The 26495-nt window shown below is 44.1% G+C and overlaps 2 protein-coding genes and 3 long non-coding RNA genes across 7 annotated transcripts; 2 read left to right on the top strand and 3 right to left on the bottom strand.

The window, feature by feature from the left end:
* The first annotated feature begins 1442 nt into the window (after window positions 1–1442).
* LOC144389982 (uncharacterized) lies at window positions 1443–12184 on the top strand. The gene is made up of 2 exons (XR_013454027.1): window positions 1443–3161; window positions 3378–12184. It is a non-coding gene; the product is annotated as an uncharacterized LOC144389982 (long non-coding RNA).
* LOC144389981 (uncharacterized) lies at window positions 4931–6749 on the bottom strand. Its single transcript, XR_013454026.1, has 4 exons — window positions 5499–6749; window positions 5299–5360; window positions 5131–5208; window positions 4931–5034 (listed from the first exon to the last, which is right to left on the bottom strand). It is a non-coding gene; the product is annotated as an uncharacterized LOC144389981 (long non-coding RNA).
* A 310-nt stretch (window positions 12185–12494) lies between the features above and the next one.
* On the top strand, window positions 12495–16377 carry LOC120812062 (ropporin-1-like protein). 2 transcript variants are annotated; one of them, XM_078095753.1, is made up of 5 exons: window positions 12495–12606; window positions 13268–13400; window positions 14043–14163; window positions 14704–14865; window positions 15437–16377. In XM_078095753.1, exons 2-5 carry the CDS (start codon window positions 13270–13272, stop codon window positions 15719–15721), a joined length of 699 nt encoding a protein of 232 aa, XP_077951879.1. In that variant the 5' UTR covers window positions 12495–12606; window positions 13268–13269; the 3' UTR covers window positions 15722–16377. The 2 variants fall into 2 exon arrangements, with proteins under 2 accessions (XP_077951879.1, XP_077951880.1); XM_078095754.1 differs by having other exon boundaries at window positions 12511–12606; window positions 13283–13400.
* A 748-nt stretch (window positions 16378–17125) lies between these two features.
* Window positions 17126–18809, bottom strand: LOC144389979 (uncharacterized). The gene is made up of 3 exons (XR_013454025.1): window positions 18682–18809; window positions 17455–18133; window positions 17126–17225 (listed from the first exon to the last, which is right to left on the bottom strand). It is a non-coding gene; the product is annotated as an uncharacterized LOC144389979 (long non-coding RNA).
* Window positions 18810–19359: 550 nt separating this feature from the next.
* Window positions 19360–26433, bottom strand: LOC144389978 (uncharacterized). Of its 2 annotated transcripts, XM_078095752.1 has the most exons (3): window positions 26294–26433; window positions 21445–21653; window positions 19360–20952 (listed from the first exon to the last, which is right to left on the bottom strand). In XM_078095752.1, exons 2-3 carry the CDS (start codon window positions 21629–21631, stop codon window positions 19919–19921), a joined length of 1221 nt encoding a protein of 406 aa, XP_077951878.1. In that variant the 5' UTR covers window positions 21632–21653; window positions 26294–26433; the 3' UTR covers window positions 19360–19918. The 2 variants fall into 2 exon arrangements, with proteins under 2 accessions (XP_077951878.1, XP_077951877.1); XM_078095751.1 differs by lacking the exon at window positions 26294–26433 and having other exon boundaries at window positions 21445–22040.
* Window positions 26434–26495: the final 62 nt, after the last annotated feature.

The following is a 26495-nucleotide window of genomic DNA, read 5'->3' as shown; positions in this document are numbered from 1 at the left end:
CTTGATTAAACCATGCAAACCGATTGCCTTAAAGCAACCAAGTTCACGTTACTCGTAAACTTAAGTGCTTCAAACATCCTATACAATAATGAAAAACAGGTAATATTCTCTTGATATTAAATCCCAATTAAAGTTATACATAATAAATCCAAGTAGAAACAACGTTCAATTATATGATATGGAAGTAAGAAAAAATAAAAGCATAACAACCAGCATTGGTTCTTTTTAAATTGAATGCAACAACAAACCAGTTTTAGTTACAGTAATTGTAGTATTAAACTATGGAAATTATCTATCGTTTATTTAGGTATTGATGACATCATCGGCCAATTTGCAATTGCTATAAAATATAAAACTTTGTCCCTGATGTGGCATGATCAAGTTGTCGCTTTATTGAAACAAGGGGTGTTGCAGCTTCCCTCTATGATTTATATGTCTCTGCCAGTTTCCAAAACTTGTACCTTCTGCTTTCTCTGACAATTTATGTCAGCAGCTTTGCATTGGTCTCTACGGGCCGAGAGAAGGACTTTGTCTCGCTCTCTGTGTTCAGCGGCCCAGCGTTCTGCTCCAAGTTCTATTGGTTGTAGCTGGGGCTGTGCGGTAGACTGTTTCAACCGGTACGCTGGTACAGGATTTGCTTGGGTTAAGCCGGTACAAATGCCATCTGCCCAACTTTAAAAAAACATATTTGATCAAATAGCATAGAGAGATGTAGAGAAATGGAAGACATCATCAATCAACTTTTTGGTCGATCGAATTTATCTTAGTTTTTTTGGGAGATTAAAGATATTAAATATCAAACGGTTTTTGAGGTATCTGGTCCCACGAAGTGGACTCGAATGAACCACAAAAATCCCATCAGCTGTGTCGCTGACCCCGGCCTGCGACCGAAAATAAACCAGAGCAAGATCTCAAGGAGCTGGAGTTCTCATCCTACATCAACTGCAAGCCTTCTTAAATAATCAAGTTTCCTTCCATTTAGCTGGAGATGAATATTTGTAGAGTGTCAAATAAGTGCTGTGAGCACTGGTGTTTATTTGAATTCATAATACAGCTCCCTTAACATCATGTGATGCAAAAACAAAACGTGAATTAGATTGATGCAACAGGGGAAATATAGAGTCATTTTCTTTTTGTTGTCGTGTGGTTAACAGCGTATTTCTATTACACTTTGCAATATTGAGGGATCTAGAATTCTGATACATTTCTGCAATTTGATGGACTCCAATGAATCAGTGGTGTCTTGGTAAACAGCAGTTTAACAATTATGCAAATTGTGCAATTTACTTTTGTACAAACAGTATATTGTTGCACAACACAACTTCAATACTGAATAAATTATTAATAATTATATATGTATATATATATATATATTTTTTAGGTCCACAAATCCACCAACAAATGTGGTCTAACACAACATCCTTAAAATAAATCCTAGTTCATTATAATGTTGGGTGATTATTCTAGAGACTCAACTTCATTTCTAGTTTTCCGTTTACTGGGAGATTTTTCTAACAAACTCTGCCCATTTTACTCAAGGAGTATTCGCTATGGATGAGGAAGGTTTTTGGTTAAAGGATGAAGACTATTGTATTCCTAGTCACTTTTTAGAGTGAGTAAGTGAGGAGTTACAAACCAAGTTCAACACGTCTAAAATGGTGACTATTTCAAATGAACCCAAACTTCACCAGAAACCTTTTTTACTCAGCAAAATATGAACTGAAAAGTATTATTTCGTCACAACCTCCTCAAGCGATTGTGCCTGTGGCTGGACCAGATATACATCTCTGGAAGTGACAGTCACCCGCACAGCAGGAGGCCGATGCCATAGAGATGGAGGAGCCACAGGAGAGCAGAGCCCTCAGCTGGGGGTGGATGAAGGTATAATAATAATGCGTACACACACACACACTGGGACTGTTATGCACTTGGTTTTTCCACAGCAGCTGGTCTCAGCAAACTGATGTTATAATTACTGAAATAAGGGGAACATATCTGTAAAGGACTCTGTTGCCTGCAAGCAGAACTTTTAGGAACTGCAGAAATCCCACAAAACTGTCACACATTTGTGATAATCTCTTATCATTTGACTCGGTATTATGTTTATCTTTGAATGGTGACAACGGCAATGTATGTATGTATGTAAAAGACACCTTGGGTTGCATCGAAACAGCATGTAGGAGGTGGAGTCTTAACCCTACTGGTGTAAACCTCTTAGCCCTGCAGCCTGATAGGACTGTGAGAACAAGGTCACCTCACTCACAGGTGAACCACAATAAACAGCACATCCAACGAAGGAGCTGATGCCAACGGTGGGATCAATATCAACATGACAAATCATTGTAGTGACATGGTCGTCTTATTAAATTATTTTGGAATGATCATTTCAAAGTAAATAATGGACACTAAACCAATGCCTGTTCTTGTCTCTTATTTTAAAGTGATTATTTTCTCATTTTGGTAAAAAAAAGATCTCTGTTCAGTCCCTATACGGTGGCATCTCTACCAGCCCAGTAGATTATACAAAAGAAATCAGCATGAATTTCCCGTGAGATGTTACTGTTCATGTACACAGGTCCAACTCTCTCACTGAGTCAAGTAATCCTAATCTATATCTCCATTATCTCAACTGGCCAGTGGTCAAGGAAAATACCACACTGTGGTCAAAAATGGAACCCATTTGCCATTATAATTGAATAATGCTTGTCCCTTAATTGTTATTGGATTGCAATAGCTCCTTTTCAGTCATAAAAGTTGATCAGGTCAGTTAAAATGGTGTTGAAAATAAATGGGTGGTAGCGTGTATTGGATGTTGTCACATTCTGGCAACAACAAAACAAACACAATAATTGAAGGATGTCAAATAATATTTCAGGGGCTCAATACATGCCAATTTTGCCCAGATTGCAGTTTGTTGTCTCCCCCTTTTTTAAGTTTTAAAGTACCATCTAAAATGTAAGCAAAAACCTCTGATTTGACATGGAACGGCACGGATGTGTTTGCTCGTGCCTGGTGTGGCCTGTGTGCATCGCCCCAACTGACGTCCGTGTCACTCTCTCCCACAGGTTTTGGTGGTGGGCCAGGATTTGGTGGGGTGGGGACTGGGGGGTCTTCTTTTGCCTTCTCCACCAGTAAGCCCACAGGGGGCAGTCTGAGTGCAGGTACATACATAATGTTTATGCCCCCTCCCACACCCCTTAGCAATTACAATAACCTATTACAATAACAGTGTGCCCCCCCCCCCCTGAAATGAGACGTTTCTCTGAGCATGTGTCATCGGAAGCAGTTGGACAATCTTTCCGTATCAAGCTACTTGTGGTGATTGTGTTTCTGTTTGGTTGGGTTTTGGCTGTGTTCTCCTGTGTTGTGTGCGGCAGGGGGTGTGGCTGGCTGTTGGCGGCAACTGGACGAGACACACCTGCATCCAATCATCCTCCTCCATATAAACCTGGGCGTCTCGTCACGTCGACGCCAGATTATTCCGTCAACTACGAACGCGCGTGTGCATCACCGCCCGGCTCTTCGTCCTCCCCGTTGCCAGGATCCTCGCCAGCCAATTAACTTTTGTCCACATATCCAGCCACTAACCTCTCCTTGTCTGCTTTGGGGTCCGAACCTTCACCTAAACCCTAACAGAATAATGTGGCCATAACATGGACCGCGCAGACGTGGAGAGATTCAGACTGGCGCTTTCCTCCCAAGGGAGTCGAGTGGGGCAGCATGAGGCAGCCTTAAACGAGGTGATGAGACGCTCAACAGGCTTACCTCCACAGTGGCGCAAATCGGCAGCCGAATAGACCAAGTTTCTACTCACCTCTCCACGCTGACTGCTTCGTCTCCCGCTCCAGCTCCTGTCCCGGATCTTGCTCCACCACCCCCAGCGGCTCCGCCGAGCTCTTCTTCGTTTTCCTTTTCAATTTAATCTTGTTTTTGAACAACAGCCCCTCACTTACGCTACCGACAAATCGCGGGTAGCGTTTGTTATGAGTCTCCTGTCGGAGAAAGCCGCGGCTTGGGCTGTAGCGCTCTCGTTTAGCCAGTCCCCGGTTTGTTTTTCCTTTTCCTCCTTCTCCGAGGAGTTTCTTAAAGTGTTTGACCACCCGCTGCGTAGCAAGGAGGCTAGCAGCCGGCTTCTGTTGCTACGGCAGGGAGGAGACTCCGTAGCTAAGCACTCAGTGAATTTCCGGATTCTAGCGCTTCAGGCCGGGTGGGATGAAAAAGCGTTGCAGGGGGTTTTTCTCCGGGGATTGAGAGAGGAGTTGAGGGACGACACTGCATGAAAAGTGAGATTTTCGTCCCCGTAAACGCCCGGAAATCTCCCTAATTTCCGACAATTTGCAACCCGCGCACGTCGCGTTTGTCTGTGCCACAAATTGTCGGAAACGAACCATGACGTAGGTGGAGAGCTGGCGGAGGTGCGAATGGCCCTAATTAGCATATGAATGCAGCGAAACCGCGAGTGACCGAGCCGAGCGGGCTTGAATATCCTTACTCCTTATTGGATGAAACCACAACTTACTAACAAATAAAATCACTCGTGATTGGCAGCAAAACCACACGTGGGCAGACCAGGATCGAGTTTCCTTGTTCATGATTGGATGAAACCACAACTTTCAATCACTCGTGATTGGTTGGCAGATCTGTCGCTATTGGTCACCCGCCTCATTTTATTTATATATATTTATATATTCATTTTATGCTGTATATTAATTTCATGGTTATCCTATGTAGGCTACTACACTATTATTAGGATACCAACCAGGACATCAATGAATTTATAGAGAAAATGAATATTTGCCACATGTTTATGCAAAGAAAGAGCTTTATTAACACACAATCAACAACTATATGCGCGATGCGTACGGACACAACACTCTATCAATGCACCTGGAAAAAAAAGTCAGCAAATAAACTCTGACCCTCTTTCTTCTCGCTCGACTCCGCGCTGAATTCTTCGCAGCTTCCGCCCGCAATGAGAGTTCCGGCTGAACCTGAAGCTCCTGCGCACCGTCTCAAAATATGTCTTACAGGCGGCTGGAAAACAATTAAATGAGTGTGGTATAAATACAAAAAAAATCAAACGTAAATCACAGTAACATTTAACAAGGAAGGAGAAAAAGTGTCACTTACACACAATGACGTCGTCTAAATCTGGACTTTTCCCGGAGCAAATACGAGGTCACCGCCTCATTATGAGGCGAGATTAGTCTGTGAAAACAAAATGTACAGTTATGATCGGTATCTATACGTATAGATTTCCTTATAGCGCAGAATGAAAGCATCTTCTTTAAATCTGACCCTTGCTCCGGTTCGTAGCGCCTGTAATTCGTCTCGGAGTTGTGAAGACGGCGCACCGCTTCCTGTAAACGACACGGCAAAGAAAACACACTTTAATAAAGCTGTTTCTGCTCACTTGTAAGGCTACTAGGCTACTCTTAGCTTTCGTTTTAGGCTACGCTACTTTTAGCTTAGCTTGCAGTCATCGAACGTATTCTTACCCTATCTTGGGATTGTGCGCCCGTATCGTCTTCTTTGAGTCAGTTCCTCCAGAGCCGCCAACCTCTCCTCCATGGACAGAAACCCGAGTCCCAAACGCTCCAGTGGAGCGAACCGCTCTTTGATATCGGCAGTTTGTTGTTGGAGTTGACGAGACGATCCACTGAGAGCATTCAGCAGTTTCTTCTCGTCTGTCTGCGGACTGGCCGAAAGTTGGTGACCGCGGAGAGGAGTTGAAGGCAAGTTGAACGCGAGACGTCGTCCAGCCATTATTCACGAACCAGCAAAAACCAAACAAAGGAACTGGAGATACAGTTCTTCTGAATATAGTAACACACACGTGTCTGTATGCTCGTCCTGCAAGTACTGCTGTCTGAGTCATACCTATGACCTCACACGTGATTGGACGAGGAGTCTTAAGGGTCCTCCAATCACATACAAGGTTATTGTTATACGGAAGGACCAGTATTTTAGGAAGACAAATGGTTGGGACTTTGAAACAGCTGATATGCTTTATGTAAAGCAGTGTTTTGGTGGCAGCAGAATGACTTTCCCTAGAAAACTGTACAGTGGTGCCTCTTTCTCCATTCCACCAGACAATCTTGAGTCTGACAGACATGCAATGTTGACAATGTATCATCAGATGTACCCTTGTGTCACTGAGGTTGAATGTTTTGCCATGACATGTAAACGGGTAACATATATGAATGTAACTTACTCAATCGATAGATGCAGAGCATAAAGGTCAGCATGTGTTCATGCTAAGTGGTGTGGAAACACTAACAGTTTTGAGGAACCCGTCCTTGACCCTCTAGCAGAACTACGACCAGCCATTATAAAGCAGTTCATAGTTGTTAATGTTGTGTCAAAGGGTACGGCATTTAAACATGTTCTTGCACAAGTTTCCTGGCTTCATCCCCACCCGGACAGACATTTTTATGGAAAGCCAATAGAAGTTTGGGGCTTGCAGGGAACAGACACGTCGTACCCAGCATCATTTCTGCCAGTTGAGCGCATTGCTAGAAGATGTGTGGTTAATACATCCTCTGTGCATTTAAGTAAGACCAAAGAAAAGGTCACTGTAGTCCTGCCACTATGCACTGTAGTTGAGCTCTAGGAGACTGTGATCTCTGCAGACCGCTCATGCTGATTCAAATGTTGTTTGCATGGAATGCTCATTTTACCTTGATTAAAACTCATTTTTTAAAGAAGTTATTTTGTGTATCTTTTTTACGTAACGTTTGCCATTGCTAATGGCGTACACAGTAATCTAGCATATTTGAATTAAATAAATCAATTCAAGCTAAAATGTAAGAGTCTATAATTAAGCTACTGAGCCTGATCTATTTGTACCAGAGATTTTCTTACCTTTTAAAAAAAGTCACCTGGGCTAAAACTCCCTCGGCGACCCTGATTTGCATTTGTATAGCTCACAGCATTTTCATTTACATGTCAAAGCCTCCCCTAGAATTAGGAGGGGGGTCATGGGGGGGACAACTGCCAAGGAAGGCCCACATCAATTTCTGACAATTTACAGCAGTTTTCGGCGTTGCCCGCAAATTGCTGTGAACAGCCGCAAACCTGAAATTCCACGACAATTTACAGTGCCGCATACTGCCGAAAATCCCACTTTTCATGCAGTGCGAATTGGCTGCTCGGGACGAGACATCCTCTCTAGATGAGTTAATTTCGTTAGCTATTCGTTTAGATTCTCGTCTTCACGAGCGCCGCAGGGAGAGACTAGGGAGAGTTAGTCTCACCCCTCCCGTGACTCAGAGCGTGAATCCTCCCCAGTGGGGGCTTGTGCCTCCTCCTTGTCCCGACAGGAGGTTTTCCCAGGCCGCGTTTTCTCCCTCCGTTCCCGATGAACCCATGCAGCTTGGAAGGACCAAACTCACTCCACGGGAGCATCAACGTCGCCGGCGCCATGGTCTCTGCCTTTGCTGCGGGCAGGATGGACATCTGCAAATGCACTGCCCGCTGCTGCCAAACGGGGGGGCTCACCAATTTCTGGAGGAGCGTTGGTGAGCCTGTCTTGTTTGTTCGTCTCCTTCCCGTTTGACAATTAAGGGGACTGTGTCTTGGGATCAGTCCTCTCGTTCCCTGTCCATTTTAGTGGACTCAGGGGCCGATGACAATTTTATTGACTCTAGTTTTGCTTCTCAGGCAGGTATCCCCTGCCAGCTGCTTTCTCACCCTAAGAGGGTTTTTGCTTTAGATGGCAGGCTGTTAGCTCAGGTCACCCACCGCACGGCGCCCGTGATCCTGATGCTATCCGGTAACAACCGAGAGATTATTTCTTTTTTTTAAATTCCTTCTCCGGCTTCCCCTGTAGTGCTAGGGCTTCCTTGGTTGAAGTTGCATAAACCTCAGATTGACTGGCCCTCCGTCTCCATTTTCAACTGGAGTCTTTTCTGCCATTCTCATTGTTTACATTCTGCCATCCCGTCAACCATGTCTTCAACACCGCCACCCCCCAAATCAGTGGATGTCAGCTCCGTGCCCGCAGTCTATCACCACCTCCGGGAGGTGTTTAGTAAGGATCTCACTCTCACTCTCACTCACTCACTCACACAGACCTTATGACTGCTCCTTATCCTTCCAGTAAGCTTCATAACTTATCTAAGCCGGAAAGAGTGGCCATGGAGACATATATTTCTGACTCCTTGGCCACTGGACTAATTCGACCTTCGTCTTCTCCGCTAGGGGCAGGGTTTTTTTTTGTGGAAAAGGACAAGTCGCTGCGCCCTTGTATTGACTTTCGGGGCCTAAATGACATTACTGTTAAGAACAGATACCCCCTCCCGCTTATAGACTCAGCGTTCGGACCCCTTCATGAGGCCTCTATCTTTACGAAGTTGGACCTCCGAAGCGCTTATCACCTAGTGAGGATCAAGAAAGGAGACGAGTGGAAGACTGGGTTTAACACACCTCTGGGACATTTCGAGTACTTGATGATGCCCTCTGGTCTCACAAATGCACCTGCGGTTTTCCAAAACCTGATCAATGACGTGCTACGGGACAATTCATTCATGTTGAACTGTTTTGTGTTTGTTTATTTAGACGATATTTTGATTTTCTTGCGCAATCTCCAGGAACATGTGCAACATGTTAGTTTAGTCCTGAAGAGGCTCCTGGAGAATTGTTTATATGTTAAGGCGGAGAAGTGTGAGTTTCATGTGACTTCTGTGAGTTTTTTGGGTTTCATTGTGGAGAAGGGGCAAATCAAGACCGACCCTGCCAAGGGTATGGCAGTGGCCGACTGGCCTGCTCCTACATCAAGGAAGCTACAGAGGTTTCTCGGGTTTGCCAATTTCTACCGCAGGTTCATCCGGGACTATAGCAGAGTTGCCACACCCCTTACGCAATTGACTTCTGTTAAAGTCCCATTTGTGTGGTCCCCTGTGGCCGAGGCCTCGTTTGCTAGATTGAAATTGTTATTTTCTTTCTATTCACCCAGACCCCACGCTACAGTTTATTGTGGAGGTGGATGCTTCCGACTCCGGGGTGGGAGCTGTACTGTCACAGCGCTCCTCGGCTGATCAGAAGCAGTATCCTTGTGCCTTTTTCTCCCGCCAGCTCTCCCCAGCAGAGAGGAACTATGACGTGGGAGCTACTGGCGGTCGTCCTAGCTCTGCAGGAGTGGAGGCACTGGCTGGAGGGATCCACTCACCCTTTCATTGTGTGATCGGATCACAAGAACCTCTCCTACCTCAGATCGGCTCGGAGGCTCAACTCACGCCAGGCCCGATGGGCTTTGTTCCTGGGGCGGTTTCAATTCACCCTCACCTATCCTCCAGGATCCAAGAACATCAAACCGGACGCACTGTCACGTCAGTTTGCTCCCCCGGTTGAGGACACCGCTGGAAGCACCATCATGCCGTCGGCCTGTGTGGTTGGAGCAGCCGGGTGGGAGATCGAGGGTGTGGTCCAGGGCGCCCAGGGGGACCAGCCGGTTCCACAGGGTTGTCCTCCGGGCAGGTTGTTTGTCCCAGAGGTGGTGAGGTCTCCTGTCCTGCAATGGGGACACGCCTCCCGGATTGCCTGCCATCCTGGTTTTCGTAGAACACTGGCTCTCCTACAATGGTTCTGGTGGCCTTCCATGACAACGGATACCAGGGGATTCGTCGCTGCCTGTTCCATCTGCGCCCAGAGTAAGGCCTCACACCAGGCCCCCGCCGGATTGCTGCACCCCCTTCCCATCCCTCACCGCCCGTGGTCGCATGTGGCAGTCGACTTCATCACTGGCTTACCCCCCTCGGAAGGCAACACCGTTATACTGACCGTGGTTGACCGGTTCTCCAAGGCAGTCCACTTCGTCCCCCTTTCAAAGCTAACTTCCGCACTGGAGACTGCCAACCTGCTGATTACCCATGTCTTCCGCCTCGGGTTACCATCCTCAGTCCAATGGCCAGACGGAACGAGCAAACCAGGATCTGGGGGCGGCCCTGCGTTGTCACTGCTCGACATCCTGCTTCTTGGGCCACACACCTCCCCTGGATTGAATATGCTCACAACTCCCTGGTCTGCTCCGCCACAGGTATGTCCCCTTTCATGGCAGCTAATGGTTTCCAGCCTCCTCTGTTCCCTTCTCAGGAGACTGACCTGGCAGTGCCATCCGTGGTGGAACACCTCCGGCGCGTTCGTCGGGTCTGGCGCGAGGCCCGAGGAGCCCTCGTCCGCATTGTGGCCCGCAATCAGCGAGTGGCTGATCGGCACCGGCCCCGGACTACCAGCCGGGACAGATGGTCTGGCTATCATCCCGTGATCTGCCCCTCCAGACTGAGTCCCGTAAACTGACTCCGAGGTATATTGGGTCATTCGAGGTTGACCGGATCATTAACCCTGCGGCTATAAGACTCCCCCGGTCACCCAACTTTTCATGTCTGTCTCCTTAAACCAGTGTCCACCAGTCCCCCCCCCCACCCACTCTTGACATTGATCAAGAGTACACAGGCGTACACAGTAAATAAGGTTTTGGACGTACGCCGGCGTGGTCGAGGCTACCAGTACCTCGTGGACTGGGAGGGTTACGGTCCAGAGGGGAGACAGTGGATTTCTCGTTCCCTCATCCTTGACCCGTCTATTTTGGATGACTTTTATGAACAGTTCCCAGGCAAGCCGGGTCGGCTGCCAGGTGGCGTCCCTTGAGGGGGGGGGTACTGTGGTGATTGTGTTTCTGTTTGTTTGGGTTTTGGCTGTGTTCTCCTGTGTTGTGTGCGGCAGGGGGTGTGGCTGGCTGTTTGCGGCAACTGGACTGGACGAGACACACCTGCATCCAATCATCCTCCTCCATATAAACCTGGGCGTCTCATCACGTCGACGCCAGATTATTCCGTCAACTACGAACGCTCGTGTGCATCACCGCCCGGCTCTTCGTCCTCCCCGTTGCCAGGATCCTCGCCAGCCAATAAACTTTTGTCCACATATCCAACCACTAACCTCTCCTTGTCTGCTTCCTTCACCTAAATCCGAACACTACTCCTCAGCGGTGTACACATATACTATGTGTAATAAGGAGGCTTTGTCAACAGTGTGATCCTTTTATATCAGTTGGCAGTTTGGCCAACAGGTTTTGGGATACGGGTTGTTACCCCACGTGGACACAACTTGGCCAATGCTGAAGTATGTGCATTAAAAGGACTGCCTATATTTCAATCAATAGTTCTAAAATTTCTTGTGTTTTCCTCCCTTTTTTCTAGGTTTCGGTAGCAGCAGCAGCTCGGAACAATAACAAGCGTTATCGGTCAGTCGTATGTACTTTATTGTCCAAGTTCACGTCCTACTAGATTAGATCGTTCAATTGTATTGCTTCTCTCTCGTCAATCTACAACCTCCGGATGGATGTGATCGACAGTGGAGTGTATTGAAATGCCGTTTGCATCATTTTAAATGTTATTTTTCCCCGTTTGCGTTAAATCTATAATGTTTAGCGCTGCGACGCTTTTGGGGAATCCCAGCCGTGAACACAGCTGGCTCAATGACAGATAGTTCAGCTCTCTGCGATGAAGTGCTTTTGTCGAGCCGGATATGTTTTTGTGCTCTGCGGTCCAGCGTGCATTTGGTTTCATCCAGGGGGGTTTGGGGGAAGCACAGTTTTATTTTTGTATTAACTGGAGTAAGAGAACATACGGGAGGGGTAAAAGCAGCACCTTGGGACAGTCCATAATCAAGTCCACGTGACCTGTGTTGTTTTGCTCAAGTCCATCCCTCCATCATTGTTTCGTGGTGGCGTTTTAGACCCATTCAGTTGGCCATAATGTAAAAACATGGGAGAGGAAACTCTGTGCTGTTTGTATTACATGGCTCCCATTACATAAAAAGTTGGTTGAACCTGGAAAGGGTTTTACCAGAAGATTCTAGCTGCTCAACCCTATTAGTGTGCTAGAAGAGGTCTGCACATGTCGTTGTATGTGACCTGGCAGTGCATGTGTGCTCATTGCACAAGTATGAATTTGTCTCCTGTCGTCTTTCATAATAGCTGACTTCTTTTGAACGTCAAAGATGGTGGGGATATTTTGCTTATTTTTTGTGTGTTCAGTTACCAAATACTGGTAGATGTACAATTATTTCCGAATCACTGTCTGTAAACTTGTATTTTCAAGAAGCTGTTTATTAATAAAATCTTCATTAGGATGTTTTGCCTGTTTACGGCAACACTTCAATAAATGTGTGTGTTTACACAGAATGGTGTCTGTCAAGTTCTTGTCCAAATGTCAGTGTTTTCCACTTTTATGGTACTTTTAATAACATTTCCACGGCATATATCCCTTACCTTTTGGTTTGACATTTCCCAAACAAGTAAATTAATGAAAAGGCTTTTTTTTTTTTTTACTCACGGCCTCATGTTGCATCGTTCATTCCAGTAAGTTTACACAATCGGTCGGATTAGAATTCACAAAGGCAAGCCGATGTTAGGGTTAATCAGTTGACGTCTCCCAACAGGAGGGGGGCAATGTCGCACTTCACGTGGCATGACATCTACCCCCTCAAAAACCAGAGAAGAAGACCGTCGCTATGCAACGGGGCTGCAAGCGATACACAGGCTGCCTCTCGCGGTGTAGTTTATCTCCTTTTTCTAAACGTCATTATTCAGCAATCCAGGGAACGGTAAATTGGTTGATGTGTGGACGTTTATTCAAAATGAGGTTTTATGACAATGTTGGACATCAGGACCATAAAACAAGAAGTGTGAATACATGGTCAACGTATAAATTCTGTATTTAACTTCAGTTACCCGTTTCTACTGCGTGTCCTAACCTGCGCTACGGGAGCTAATGCTAACGTTAATTTAAGGCTCGTGTTTTTGCGGTAAACTTACCGTTAACCACGTCGGTTTTAGCTGCTGTTAGCTTAACGTTACTGTAACGTATAACTTCCGGGAAATGACGTTGATAACATGTTCGGCTTTTTACTACCGTTACCTTGCAGTCTTACATCTCATTCACCTAAACGCTCTTAAATTGATGTCTGGTTCATTTTAAAACCTAGTTTTCAATTCGGATTTCATCTTATTGCTCACGATGAGGAAATGAATCTATGGAGATGTTATCTTTTTTTTAAATGTAGCTCCCATGGTCTTTAACTTCGTATTCCTCTCAAACGTATTGAAACAGCAACTTTAGATCCCCGAGAAGAACCACTATTCCATCCTTAAGTTAATATTCTGGTTGCGAGCTGCCACTTTATTTCAGATTATGTCTCATGGATGTCCTCTCGGATAAAGCTCCTACCTGCTAACTGGACAATGTTGCAATGTTTTATATTGCAGCCATGCCTCTTCCAGACACAATGTTCTGTGCCCAGCAAATCGACATCGCCCAAGAGCTGCCAGACATCCTGAAAAACTTCACCAAGGCAGCCGTCCGTACGCAGCCCGAGGACCTGCTGCTGTGGTCTGCGGCGTAAGATTCAATCTCTTGTCAGTGGTCGTTTGGATACAGGAAGGGATACATGTGATTACGTTCAATACGTTCGGTCTTGATCTCTCAAGCAACACCATGACTTCCTGCATGCAGAGGAAGTAGCCTCTGTTGTAGCCATTTTTGCATTGACCGAGCTTTAAGTGTGAGGGGGGCACATTTTCTACCCCTAAGGAAAGTCATTTCAGCTGTTCTTTTATTTGCCAATGTAGCTTCAGTGTTTACAGCAAAAGGACAGTACACGAGCCATCTGGTGAACCAAAAACAAATCACATTCTCCAGGGTTGCAAGAAGTTTATACGCCATTAAAATAACACCAGGCTCTGTAGCTTTTCAAAGATGATGAAAGTCATGCTGCCTCTAAACTCATTGCGAGAGCTAGTTTTTGAATAATTTAAACTCTGAGATAAAGTTATCCAGTGAGCCCTTCGGCACAATTGGAAGATCAGTAAACTTCCTTCTAAACTGCAACACATGATGGTTTTTCAACTGATTAACCCTCATGACAATTTATTCTAATGTCAATCCATGCATCATTTGACTGCATCACTTATTGCCTTGAAAAGCATAAAGCCAAGCACCGTGTTTTTAATAGTACAAATGTGTGTGTGTGTCCGCTCGCAGATACTTTACTGCGCTGTCTAAAGGAGAGCGTCTGCCTGTGAAGGATCGGCTGGAGCTGAATGTCACACATAAGACGGACAGCGCGATGACTCCTGGTCTGCTAAAGACTCTCCATAAACAGGTGCTGTCCTTACAAAGGGACCACACCTTAAATAACCAATCACATCAAACCTCTCGCACATTAAACCTGTTTTTTGACCTTTATACCTATTGATTATCAGTTGCTACTGTGCTGATACCCCCATTTTGCTTACTCTTTCATATCTTCTTTTGTTTTAGCTGCATCTGCATATTGCAATGATGTCCCCCCCATGTGACTCATTAAAGTTTAGTGTTATTGTAAAAGCACATTTCAAAATGTTTGCTCACGTCATGCCCACGAATCAACAATGAATTCAAAACAATATTGTTTGCAGACATGATGGTGACACCCAGACATTCATCTTTTCAATCTACCAGCTCAGAGCGGTGACCGACCCCTCGTATGTCCTTAGACCAGTGCTGTGTGTTAATTACAAACATGAAAGTCAGTCGATAAACAGCTCGCTGATCCTCCGTTCGTTAATGCACTCATCTGTTAAACTAGATAACCTTTTTTTTTTTCTTCCTCTCCTTCCTTTCATCTACTCCCGCACCTGCAGATCCCTCAACCCGATCTCAGCTATCCATCAGGGAGACGTGCAGCGAGGAGGAACTGCGGGAGAAGTGGAGGGGTCTGTGTCTACCCACGGATCAGCTGGAGACGCTGCTGTCGCTGGGCAGTTTTGGCTCAGACATCGATTGGATGGAGTTTTTTGCCCTGGGCTGCAGTTCTCTGGGAGAGGTAAGACGTTATATGAGGCCAGATACATAAATGCTAACACCACTTTATACCTTTTTGAGGCCACGCACAGCTGGAGATCCTAAAAAATACTTTTTAGGATCACCACACAGTCCAGTCTTCTCGTGTTTAAACTAGATCCAGACATCAGTGATCAGAAGACTTCAAGGTCCGTCAAGGTCCCTGGACCCCGGAGATCCATCATTCTCTGACTACTTGAATGCTTTTAAGCTAATGATTTTGTTTCAAAAGAGAGAGACCAAAGAGAATTTCCCTCACGCACGGAGAACTCTGTGGATGACAGCTTTGCAGCTCAGCATTGACAACACAATGTGCTCAGTGAGGCTGTTAAACACTTTAAGCACATGAGGGCAGTCATGTTCTACCTTGATTTGGTCTGTCACGGGTTGCTGTGCATGCATATAAGTTCGAGTTAAGTGTATTTACAGTGTGTTGTTGCCATGATCAAACGTGCCTTGAATGCTGACGCATTGCATTGTTATATTGCATCTGTATTTCTTCTGAAAAAGTCCTCTCGTCTTCTTCTCTCGCGTTCCTGCGTACACCTTCTCAGACGCTCATAAGTTCCCTCAAGGTTGCTTGCGAGCTGCTGACGGAGGACGAGGAGGGCGGTCCTGCCAGGATCCCGTTCGACATTTTTGTCAAACTCTACACCTACCTGGCTCACCTGGAGGGGGACATGCCACAGGATCACATCAATAACTTCCTTGGCTCAAGGCCCAAGTGTAGGTGCTGCGTGGATGTGTGTTGGTGTGCATGTGTCAATATGCTTCTAGAAATGAAGCCTAGCTCACTGCATCTACATGCAATAATGAGTCTCCAACACAGATGTTATTGACTTGTCTTTTCTCGAAGCGCTCATTTGAATCAGTTATCTGTGGGTTAACTTTCCGTCTATACAGGTGATCAGTCATATGATGGATTAGACTCACGTGACCTCAAAAACTGTTATGCACAAGCAAGCAGAAATTTTCCAGATTGTTTTGATCACTCGAGATGGCTAACAAGTCACCAAGACTTTGATAATGATAATTGTAATATGAGCACAGATGATTCGACCCCCTTTTTGTTGCTGAAAAGTAGAAACTTAAAACTCCAGTGTGTTTAACAAGCGACACACTCATATAGAAATGCAGGAAATGCACTCAAAACGACTTTTGGCATTAAGCATGCATCAATGCGTCCTCTGCAGTGATTGCTGTGGTCTGTAAGTGTTGGTTATACACACAGACAAGCGAAGCCAGATCTCTTGGCCTCAGATGATGCTGTGAGCTCATAATTGTCACTCTTGTGAAACGCCGAGCTGTTGCACTGATGGACTGGTTTCTCTGCCCCGACAGAAACAAGCAGGGTAACATGATTCAGGTTTCCAACTTCTACATCAGGAAGTGAGGGAGGAAGAGACGCCAAGCAGTGGAGGACAGGAAGGGAGCGATAGAGACAACAAGCTGAATGTTCTATTAATAAACGAGATAGCGGATGCTCCTTCATGCACAGCTGTTGTTTTATTACCCTAGAAATTTAATTGTTAGCGTCGTACACAGTGGATTATTATTGGTCATTGTCCCGCACAAAAAGGCTGCTATCCTCAGTCAGGTTGGTATTTTCTTAATGAGCAGCAAGAGAGGCACAGAGCTGCTTTCCCCAAATTGTCAGGTGGAGTGTGTGTGTGTTTTTTTTATTGCCTGTTCCCTTCAGTCGGGGTTAGCCAAGTTAATTTTTCACACACACAACCCGCATCAGCTGGCGGCCTCTCTGCGGGCGGATGCAACACAGTGAAATGTGCAATTTTCATTGGACTTTTTTTGGCATTCGACACTTCATTTTTATGATTTGTTTCCAGCAGTATTGCCCTATAACGTAACATTGTTGCTTCTTTTATTACATTTGTAAACATATTTAACAATTTTTAACGTGCAATAGGATGACTTTTCATGAGTTTTCCTATAAGTTCTATTCACCCACAGCTTCTAATTGCATTTCACTTTTTGTTGTTGTTGAAAAGAATCAATATCCTATGTCAAAATACGTCATGTAGCAGTATCAATTGTGGTAATACTACCACTGGAGGTACTAGTCATTATAGTAGTAGCTCTAGTTTTTGAAAGAGCAATACAGATTTTTTTAAAACAGCTTAATTCTGGCCTTCATGGTTGAGGTACAGATAATCAGAGGGTTTTTCTTTAATTATGGATTGGAGACTGAATGCTTGTCCTTCGAGAGAGAGAGAGGGACAGAAAGAGTTTTGTATTTTTTAAATTTTTTATTTCTTTATCTAACAAACAAACAAACAACAACAACATTATATGGAGGGGCTCCACTGATCGTCCAACGCTGTTCACCTGTGTGAGTGGGGGGGGGGGGGGGGGGGGGGGGGGGGGGGGGGGGGGGATGAGAGGGTGAAGCAGCTCAAAATATGCACGGAAATAGAAAGAAGAGAAAACTACAGCTTAGAAGAACAATACAACGGTTTAACATTTACTGGAATGCTTAAACAGCATTCAAACAAATATGAAATCGTTTGAGAAGCCACACAAAACCCAAAGAATGTGACTATTTTGTGACACCTACCTTATCCTTAAAGTGAGGAAAGCAACACGTGTGGTCGTTTCTGCTGTCTCTTGGAATAGCTGGTTTCCTCAATCCTTTAATAACGGGCAATGTTACTGAGTCATCCCACTTTGGCACAGATTTCTTTGGAATAGTTGTCTGCTGTTGGCTACCTGTGCCTTTCTTCTGTGGAATTGGTGGAATCGGTGGTAAAACACTTGTTTGTGGTGCTGCTTGTACACGCGTAGTTGGGCGTCTAGAAGGGGGATTGACAGCTGGATCTTTAGGTGCTGACGTTTGGGGAATTGTCGGTAGACGTTTTTCTGGTGTCTTCTTGGCGTCATCAATGGTTCCTTTACTTTGCTTTTGACTTGTAGCTGGTAACATGGTAGTTTTGTCTTGGGGATTATTCTGCTTTCTTTCTTTGGTCTTTGGCTTCTTCCTGGTCTTGGTTCACTGCGTTCTTTAGGTTTTTGTGGTAACACGCTCCTGGCATTTTTTGGCTTCCCCCTCATGCCGATTGGTAGATTCTTCCTGGATTTCGGGGGCACATCTGCTGGAACTTTAGGTGATAACTTTCGGGATGTTTTCTGCGTGTGTGTTTCCGGTGTCTTGTCGGCAACAGCAGGGGTAAGAGGTACAGGCTTCTTATCTTTAACCCCAGTTGATGGTGCATGTTCATTGATTGCAGATTCCAAATCTGGGAAGAGAAAAACATTTTAGAAAAATAAAATTAGTACACAAGATTTAGCAATGACAATTTTCCAGCTACAAGGCCTTAACTACATGTTAGTACTTAGATACCGAGTGTCAGAATCAGAACGACTGTCTGTACTTGCCGACGCGGAGTCACTTGCTCTAAGCAAGTGTTACAGCGCCCGTCAGGTCTACTAAACCCGCTACCGCCACCTGCTGGCGGAAACGAGTGCTGCCCCACTGCCACTGCAGGGGGAAGGAGGCAGGCTCAAAAAGTCACACGAAGGATTTCTTTACCCAATAATCAAAACAAACACAATAACAGGGGAATGGCACTAAACAATACAATTCAAAGAAACAATGGAAGTCCTTAAAAATGTCCAGGGTGCCACACCAGCACCATCGAAGCAATTAAGAATAGCATCATATTTTTAAGAATGACCTTTAAACAAAGGTTTATTTTCATTTTTATCTTCCTCAGTTTCTGAAATTTTGTAACAAAACAAATGATTACCTAAACATCATCTTTTATATATTTAGACAATATCTTACCACGTGTCTCTTGGTATTGAAAGCACATTTCCACTGGATTGTGGACTCCGGATTGTGGACTGGGTTCTATTGGTTGGAGCACTTTTTTCTTCTTCTTCTCAAACTGATGATTTTAAAAGTAATATTTTCTTGAGAAAACAGTTGTAAACATGTGGTTAATGTTGTGACATGAAACTACGTTATTATGTTCAGACAACAGAACTACCTGATTGCGTTCAGGAAAACATTATGGTTTGGGTTAACATAATGAAATAACGTCCTAGCCATATATCTTGATATATGCATAAATATGCAGTCAAAGGTTTGGACACACTCACTGAATTAGAAACGCGGGTCGATGTGGGGAGGGAGTAAGAAAGGGAGAGGGAGCGATGTCCTTTCACGTGTCGGTTCGTCTACTGCACGGCTGCGTCAGGTGGCTCCACTGGTCGTCCAACGCTGTTCACCTGTGTAAAGGGGAGGGGGAAGGGGGAGGGGAGGCGAGGGGGAGAGGGAAGGGGAGGGGAAGGGGAGGGGGAGGGGGAGGGGGAAGGGGAAGGGGGAGGGGAAAGGGAAGGGGAGGTGGAGGGGAGGGGAAGGGAAGGGGGAACGGGGAACGGGGAAGGGGAGGTGGAGGGGAGGGGATAAAGGAGGAGGGGAAGGGGGGGTAAGAAAGAGAGAGGGAGCGATGTCTTTCAGGTGTCGGTTCGTCTACTGCACGGCTGCGTCAGGTGGCTCCACTGGTCGTCCAACGCTGTTCACCTGTGTGAGAAAAAGACAGAGACTTCAGCCTGTGTCTGAGTTGCCACGGGAACGTCACCCTATCATTGTCTCCCAAAATGAAGCATGAAGAGTGAATATTGTGTAATGAGGACCAACTACAAATATTTTTTGAACCAGATTCTGATGCTGCTCTCTCCTTTAGCTCTCCATCTCCACTTTAACTGGTGCCATACACACTCATGTCAATCTCAGAAACTGAAAAAACTAATCTGTGATATTGGAAAAAGTCCAAAAGCTGAATTTTATTTTTGTAGTTAAAGAGTAACAGTTGTAATAGCTGAAGATTTGAAGGAGGAGAAGCAGCTCAAAATATGCACGGAAATAGAAAGAAGAGAAAAATACCGCTTAGAAGAACAATACAACGGTTTAACATTTACTGGAATGCTTAAACGGCATTCAAACAAATATGAAATGGTCGAGAAGCCACACAAAACCCAGAGAATGTGACTACTATTTTGTGACACCTACCTTATCCTTAAGGTGAGTAACGAAACACTGTGTGTGTGATTTTTGCCCTGTGGATTATTTGCACCAACTGAGGGCGTTGGTGAACCAATTGAGGGCATTGGTGGTCGTTTCTGCTGTCTCTTGGAATAGCTGGTTTCCTCAATCCTTTAATAACGGGCAATGTTACTGAGTCATCCCACTTTGGCACAGATTTCTTTGGAATAGTTGTCTGCTGTTGGCTACCTGTGCCTTTCTTCTGTGGAATTGGTGGAATCGGTGGTAAAACACTTGTTTGTGGTGCTGCTTGTACACGCGTAGTTGGGCGTCGAGAAGGGGGATTGACAGCTGGATCTTTAGGTGCTGACTTTTGGGGAATTGTCGGTAGCCGTTTTTCTGGTGTCTTCTTGGCGTCATGAATGGTTCCTTTACTTTGCTTTTGACTTGTAGCTGGTAACAAACATGGTGGTCTTGTCTTGGGTATTATTTTTCTTTCTTCCTTTGGTTTTTCTGTTCTTGCTGGCGTTGGTTCACTGCGTTCTTTAGGTTTTTGGGGTGACACGCTGCTGGCATTTTCTGGCTTCCCCCTCGTGCCGATTGGTAGATTTTTCTTGGATTTCGGGGGATTGACAGCTGGATCTTTAGGTGCTGACGTTTGGGGAATTGTCGGTAGACGTTTTTCTGGTGTCTGCTTGGCGTCATCAATGGTTCCTTTACCTTGCTTTTGATTTGCAGCTGGTGGTAACCATGGTGGTCTTGTTTTGGGGATTATTTTTCTTTCTTCCTTTGGTCTTTCTGTTCTTGCTGACGTTGGTTCACTGCGTTCTTTAGGTTTTTGTGGTAACACGCTGCTGGCATTTTGTGGCTTCCCCCTCGTGCCGATTGGTAGATTCTTCCTGGATTTCGGGGGCACATCTGCTGGAGCTTTAGGTGATAACTTTCGTGGTGTTGTTTTCTGTGTGTGTGTTTCCGGTGTCTTCTTGGCAACAGCAGGGGTAAAAGGTACAGGCTTCTTTTCTTTAACCCCAGTTGATGGTGCATGTTCATTGATTGCAGATTCCAAATCTGGGAAGAGAAAAACATTTTAGAAAAATAAAATTAGTGCACAATATTTAGCAATAACAATTTTCCAGCTCCAAGCCCCTAACTACAACATTACAGGTCATTTAGCAGACGCTTTTATCCAAAGTGTAATGTAAGTCGCTTTTCAACAATGGCTTTTTCACATTTTTGCCCAGGGAGTAATTTGGGGTTAGGTGTCTTGCTCAGGGACACTTCATCATGGAACATGGGGCAGCCTGGACTCAAACTACTAACCTTGTGCTTCCCAGCACACCTTCTCTAACCCCTGCACCACGACGACCCTTACTACATGTTAGTACTTAGATACCAAGCACGATCGGAGCAATTACGAATAGCATCACATTTTTAAGAATGACCTTTAAACCAAGGTTTATTTTCACTTTATGTTCCTCACTTTCTGAAATTTTCACATTCTATAAACAAAACATATGATTACCCAAACATCATGTTTTATATATTTAGACAGTATCTTACCACGAGCCTCTTGGAATCGAAAGCACATTTCCACTGGATTGCTTTCAGTTTTAGAGCCTCTTGTTTGGTTGAGCTCTGAGGTATACTCCACTAAAAAGTCTGGCATGTCGGCAGGATGTGCGGAGATTGTAGCTCTGGCCATACACTCGACCAAGCTTTTCAGTCCTTTCGGCGGCTGGCGGGCCATCTTTGAGTCTTTGAGAATCCCTCTGCAATGTAAAGTTGATGCGTTCACGCTGAGTGGGGATCCAAAATGAGCTCTGATAATCTATCCTTCCACATTCTACATTCTGTATGGAGAATTCTCTGTGATGTCATAGAATGTTCTACATTCTGCTCCGTGTTCTATTGGTTGGAGCCCCTTTTTCTTCTTCTTCTCAAACTGATGATTATAAAAGTAATATTTTCTTGAGAAAACGGTTGTAAACATGTGGTTAATGTTGTGAAATGAAACTACGTTATTATGTTCAGTAAAAAGCTGTGGGTTAAAAGCGTCAGCTATTAACCCACAGCTTTTTACCCTGCAGCACACCCCACAGCTTTTTTACCCTGTAATGTAATGAATTAAATGGGAACATTTGTCCAAAACTTTGACTGGTATTGTTTATGTAGGATCTACTCTTGCTACTACGGTGACCACTGCTACATTTCTTTTGTATGATTGTTACTATTAGTACACTGTAAAATCCAATTAGTAAACCTTACTTAAAAAAAGCATGCAACCCAATTGCCTTAAAAAAAGCAAGTAAAGGAACTTTTTACATTCAAGTAAAGTTAATAATGTATTATATGTTGTACTAACGAGCTTATTTAGTGTAGTATAGTTACACTTTAGTTGAAGTAACTAAGAAATACTCAGTTTTCATTACTTCAAATGACCATTTCAAACAACTTAATTATTTCAAGTGAAGTATACTTTGTGTGCATTACAAACAGCACAGTTATTTAAGTTGGGCTAACTAATGTTACATGTTCTGCAACTAGAAATATATCAGTATTATCTACTTGAACAGAAAAGTAATTTACTTGATTAAACCATGCAAACCGATTGCCTTAAAGCAACCAAGTTCACGTTACTCGTAAACTTAAGTGCTTCAAACATCCTATACAATAATGAAAAACAGGTAATATTCTCTTGATATTAAATCCCAATTAAAGTTATACATAATAAATCCAAGTAGAAACAACGTTCAATTATATGATATGGAAGTAAGAAAAAATAAAAGCATAACAACCAGCATTGGTTCTTTTTAAATTTAATTCAACAACAAACCAGTTTTAGTTACAGTAATTGTAGTATTAAACTACGGAAATTATCTATCGTTTATTTAGGTATTGATGACATCATCGGCCAATTTGCAATTGCTATAAAATATACAACTTTGTCCCTGATGTGGCATGATCAAGTTGTCGCTTTATTGAAACAAGGGGTGTTGCAGCTTCCCTCTATGATTTATGTGTCTCTGCCAGTTTCCAAAACTTGTACCTTCTGCTTTCTCTGACAATTTATGTCAGCAGATTTGCATTGGTCTCTACGGGCCGAGAGAAGGACTTTGTCTCGCTCTCTGTGTTCAGCGGCCCAGCGTTCTGCTCCAAGTTCTATTGGTTGTAGCTGGGGCTGTGCGGTAGACTGTCTCAACCGGTACGCTGGTACAGGATTTGCTTGGGTTAAGCATCCCCCTCTTCAGCTGTTATGTAACAGATTTCAGCAGAAGCATGAGGCAATGCATTCTGCGGCATCATGTCAGTGCGTTTCACTACTGGAGATTTAGGCAATTGGTTGTGTTATGCAGTGAAAATGTATTTCCTAGATGTCTGACATCCCGCTTTGTTTCAGGGAGCTCCAATGCGGGATGATAAAACCGCTGGACTTCATCCATTTGGAGGATACGAACCCAACTGCTTCTTATCTTTCAAACTTTTCCACAAAAAACCCCATCAAAAGCTGATTCAGAATGATGAAGGACAGAAATGACCAAATGCATTTATCTATTCAGGCCCAATTATCTTCTTCATGGAATCATGATCTCACAATCCCCAAATACACGAGTGAGAACATAGATGATATATTCACTTTGTAATTCTACAGAGAAGTCACAGGGGTTTTCCTCTGATGTCAACACTTTTCTGGGACTTTCAGTATCCTCCGTTTAATTTCTCGGCCTCACCCAAAGACGTTATGTGTGCGTTTGTGTGTGTGTGTGTGTGTGTGTGTGTGTGTGTGCGTGCATTGGGAGGGGGTTTCTTTTCTTAATAGTATGTATTTGAGTCTATGTAAACTTTTGAATGTATTTATTAATAATACTACTTTCCTGATCAGGTGTACCAGCGTTTGTTGAATATGTTAACAATAAATTACGTTGATTTGTCCAGCCTGTAATTAAGAGTTGTTCTTGCACACATGAAAACAAATTACAAAAATAACCTAATTAGGGGTCGTTGCTGACTGATTAAAATGTGTACATGACCCCTTGTGGAATATTACATTTCCTCAACCTTTCTCCGCCCTTGATTACACGCATAAGTGTTGTCTCATAGCTTATGAAACACACAGTGTTGACACTCCTGGCGCCCTTAACTGATTTGACAATATGAAGTATTTCTAATCAAGCTACTGCTAATCACCACATTAGGCCTTTGCCATAAAGTGGAAGTCATTTTCTGGCTAATCTTAGTTACAAGCAGCCTGTTCAAAAACACTCAACACTATTTTGGACAAACGTTCACTTTAGCACCACGCGCCTACTGAAACTCAAACAGTTGAGCACTTGTGTCAAGACTCATAGGAGATCTTTGTGTGCTGCTTCAGGTATGTCCGAGAAGAGGCCGTGGTGTGTTGGTGTGTTTTGGCCGCTCAGGGTTTTTGGGAGTGTAAATAAAACAACTGAATGGGGGAAGGACAGCGGGAGCTCGACAAAAAACCTTCCCTATCAGGATTGAAGTAATTGAAAATTGTATTTATGATTAAAAAACAACTGTTGAATAAAAAAGCTTTCGCAGGAGTATAATGGTGGAAAGGAAACATTGCAATGCTAAATGAAGCTTAGGCGAAAATTCAGTCAGGAAGACTGGACAGGCTGTGCCGTTCCCTGATGGCCTCCTCTCTCCCTGGTGGCCTCCTCTCCCCCTGGGGGCGCACGGCCAGCTGATTAGGGGCGGGGTCGGGTAGTATCAGACGTGGGTGTCGTTACCGTAAACCAATCGCATTGGGGCAGGCAAACGTTAAAAACTGTTCTCCTCTCTTGTGCTGTCAGTTGTCATTTCAGCACGCTCCAAAGGTGACCCGCCACCACCCCTGACACCTCCAATCTACAGCAGAACCTGGCATAGCAGGAGAGTTATGCAACTTGGGCTCTACCACCACCACCGGTGTCTGGACTCCCAAGGGGGGGGTATGGCTCGTCTCGGCTCGAGTTCCCGGCCCCGGGTCTATCCTGCGGCAGGATGGAGTCCAAGCCCCAAACAACTTGCAATATCATATTATACCTGTTATAAGAAAGCATTGTTCAAATTTCAACAAGTCCCTCCGGATTGAATTATATAAACACCCTTTTTGTGCTGATGACCAACGACATATTTAAAACACATTCTGCCCAGTGAGCCTGTCCGACATGTACCTCAATGTTCAAGTATCCTGTGCAGATTTAAAGTTGGAGTTCGGTTTTGATCACTTGTGGAAAATCCGCCCAACTTTAAAAAAACATTTGATCAAATAGCATAGAGAGATGTAGAGAAATAGAAGACATCATCAATCAACTTTTTGGCCGATCGAATCTATCTTAGTTTTTTTGGGAGATTAAAGATATTAAATATCAAACGGTTTTTGAGGTATCTGGTCCCACGAAGTGGACTCGAATGAACCACAAAAATCCCATCAGCTGTGTCGCTGACCCCGGCCTGCGACCGAAAATAAACCAGAGCGAGATCTCAAGGAGCTGGAGTTCTCATCCTACATCAACTGCAAGCCTTCTTAAATAATCAAGTTTCCTTCCATTTAGCTGGAGATGAATATTTGTAGAGTGTCAAATAAGTGCTGTGAGCACTGGTGTTTATTTGAATTCATAATACAGCTCCCTTAACATCATGTGATGCAAAAACAAAACGTGAATTAGATTGATGCAACAGGGGAAATATAGAGTCATTTTCTTTTTGTTGTCGTGTGGTTAACAGCGTATTTCTATTACACTTTGCAATATTGAGGGATCTAGAATTCTGATACATTTCTGCAATTTGATGGACTCCAATGAATCAGTGGTGTCTTGGTAGTTTAACAATTATGCAAATTGTGCAATTTACTTTTGTACAAACAGTATATTGTTGTCGTTATTGCGAACATGTCGTGCTTGTTGCAATGAAGACACAACTTCAATACTGAATAAATTATTAATAATTCAACACAATACAGAATACTTTCATTTCCACTCCACTACAGTTGATTAGATTTTCAAACATGTGCTTTACTTGAAATTCCGAATGTGTCTTTCAGTATTTAAATGTATTTAAAACAAATATATGTATATATATTTATTAGGTCCACAAATCCACCAAAAAATGTGGTCTAACACAACATCCTTAAAATAAATCCTAGTTCATTATAATGTTGGGTGATTATTCTAGAGACTCAACTTTATTTTTAGTTTTACGTTTACTGGGAAATTTTTCTAACAAACTGTCTGCCCATTTTACTCAAGGAGTATTCGCTATGGATGAGGAAGGTTTTTGGTTAAAGGATGAAGACTATTGTATTCCTAGTCACTTTTTAGAGTGAGGAAGTGAGGAGTTACAAACACGTCTAAAATGGTGACTATTTCAAATTAACCCAAACTTCACCAGAAACCTTTTTTTTCACCAAAATATGAACTGAAAAGTATTATTTCGTCACGACCTCCTCAAGCGATTGTGCCTGTGGCTGGACCAGATATACATCTCTGGAAGTGACTGTCACCCGCACAGCAGGAGGCCGATGCCATAGAGATGGAGGAGCCACAGGAGAGCAGAGCCCTCAGCTGGGGGTGGATGAAGGTATAATAATAATGCGTACACACACACAC

This window comes from Gasterosteus aculeatus, chromosome 21, assembly GCF_964276395.1.
Source record: "Gasterosteus aculeatus chromosome 21, fGasAcu3.hap1.1, whole genome shotgun sequence".
Classification (NCBI taxonomy): Eukaryota; Metazoa; Chordata; class Actinopteri; order Perciformes; family Gasterosteidae; genus Gasterosteus; species Gasterosteus aculeatus.
The sequence above is the reverse complement of the archived record's forward strand: the minus strand, read 5'-3'. Positions and strand labels throughout refer to the sequence as shown.

Excerpts from the sequence above, each read along its gene's own strand:
- LOC120812062 (XM_078095753.1), top strand. The coding sequence starts at position 13,270 with ATGCCTCTTCCAGACACAATGTTCTGTGCCCAGCAAATCGACATCGCC. Across the intron at positions 13,401-14,042 it reads CTGCTGCTGTGGTCTGCGGC|ATACTTTACTGCGCTGTCTA; the intron begins GTAAGATTCAAT and ends GTCCGCTCGCAG. Across the intron at positions 14,164-14,703 it reads TAAAGACTCTCCATAAACAG|CTATCCATCAGGGAGACGTG; the intron begins GTGCTGTCCTTA and ends ACCCGATCTCAG.
- LOC144389978 (XM_078095752.1), bottom strand. The coding sequence starts at position 21,631 with ATGGCCCGCCAGCCGCCGAAAGGACTGAAAAGCTTGGTCGAGTGTATG. Across the intron at positions 20,953-21,444 it reads TCGATTCCAAGAGGCTCGTG|ATTTGGAATCTGCAATCAAT; the intron begins GTAAGATACTGT and ends TTCTCTTCCCAG.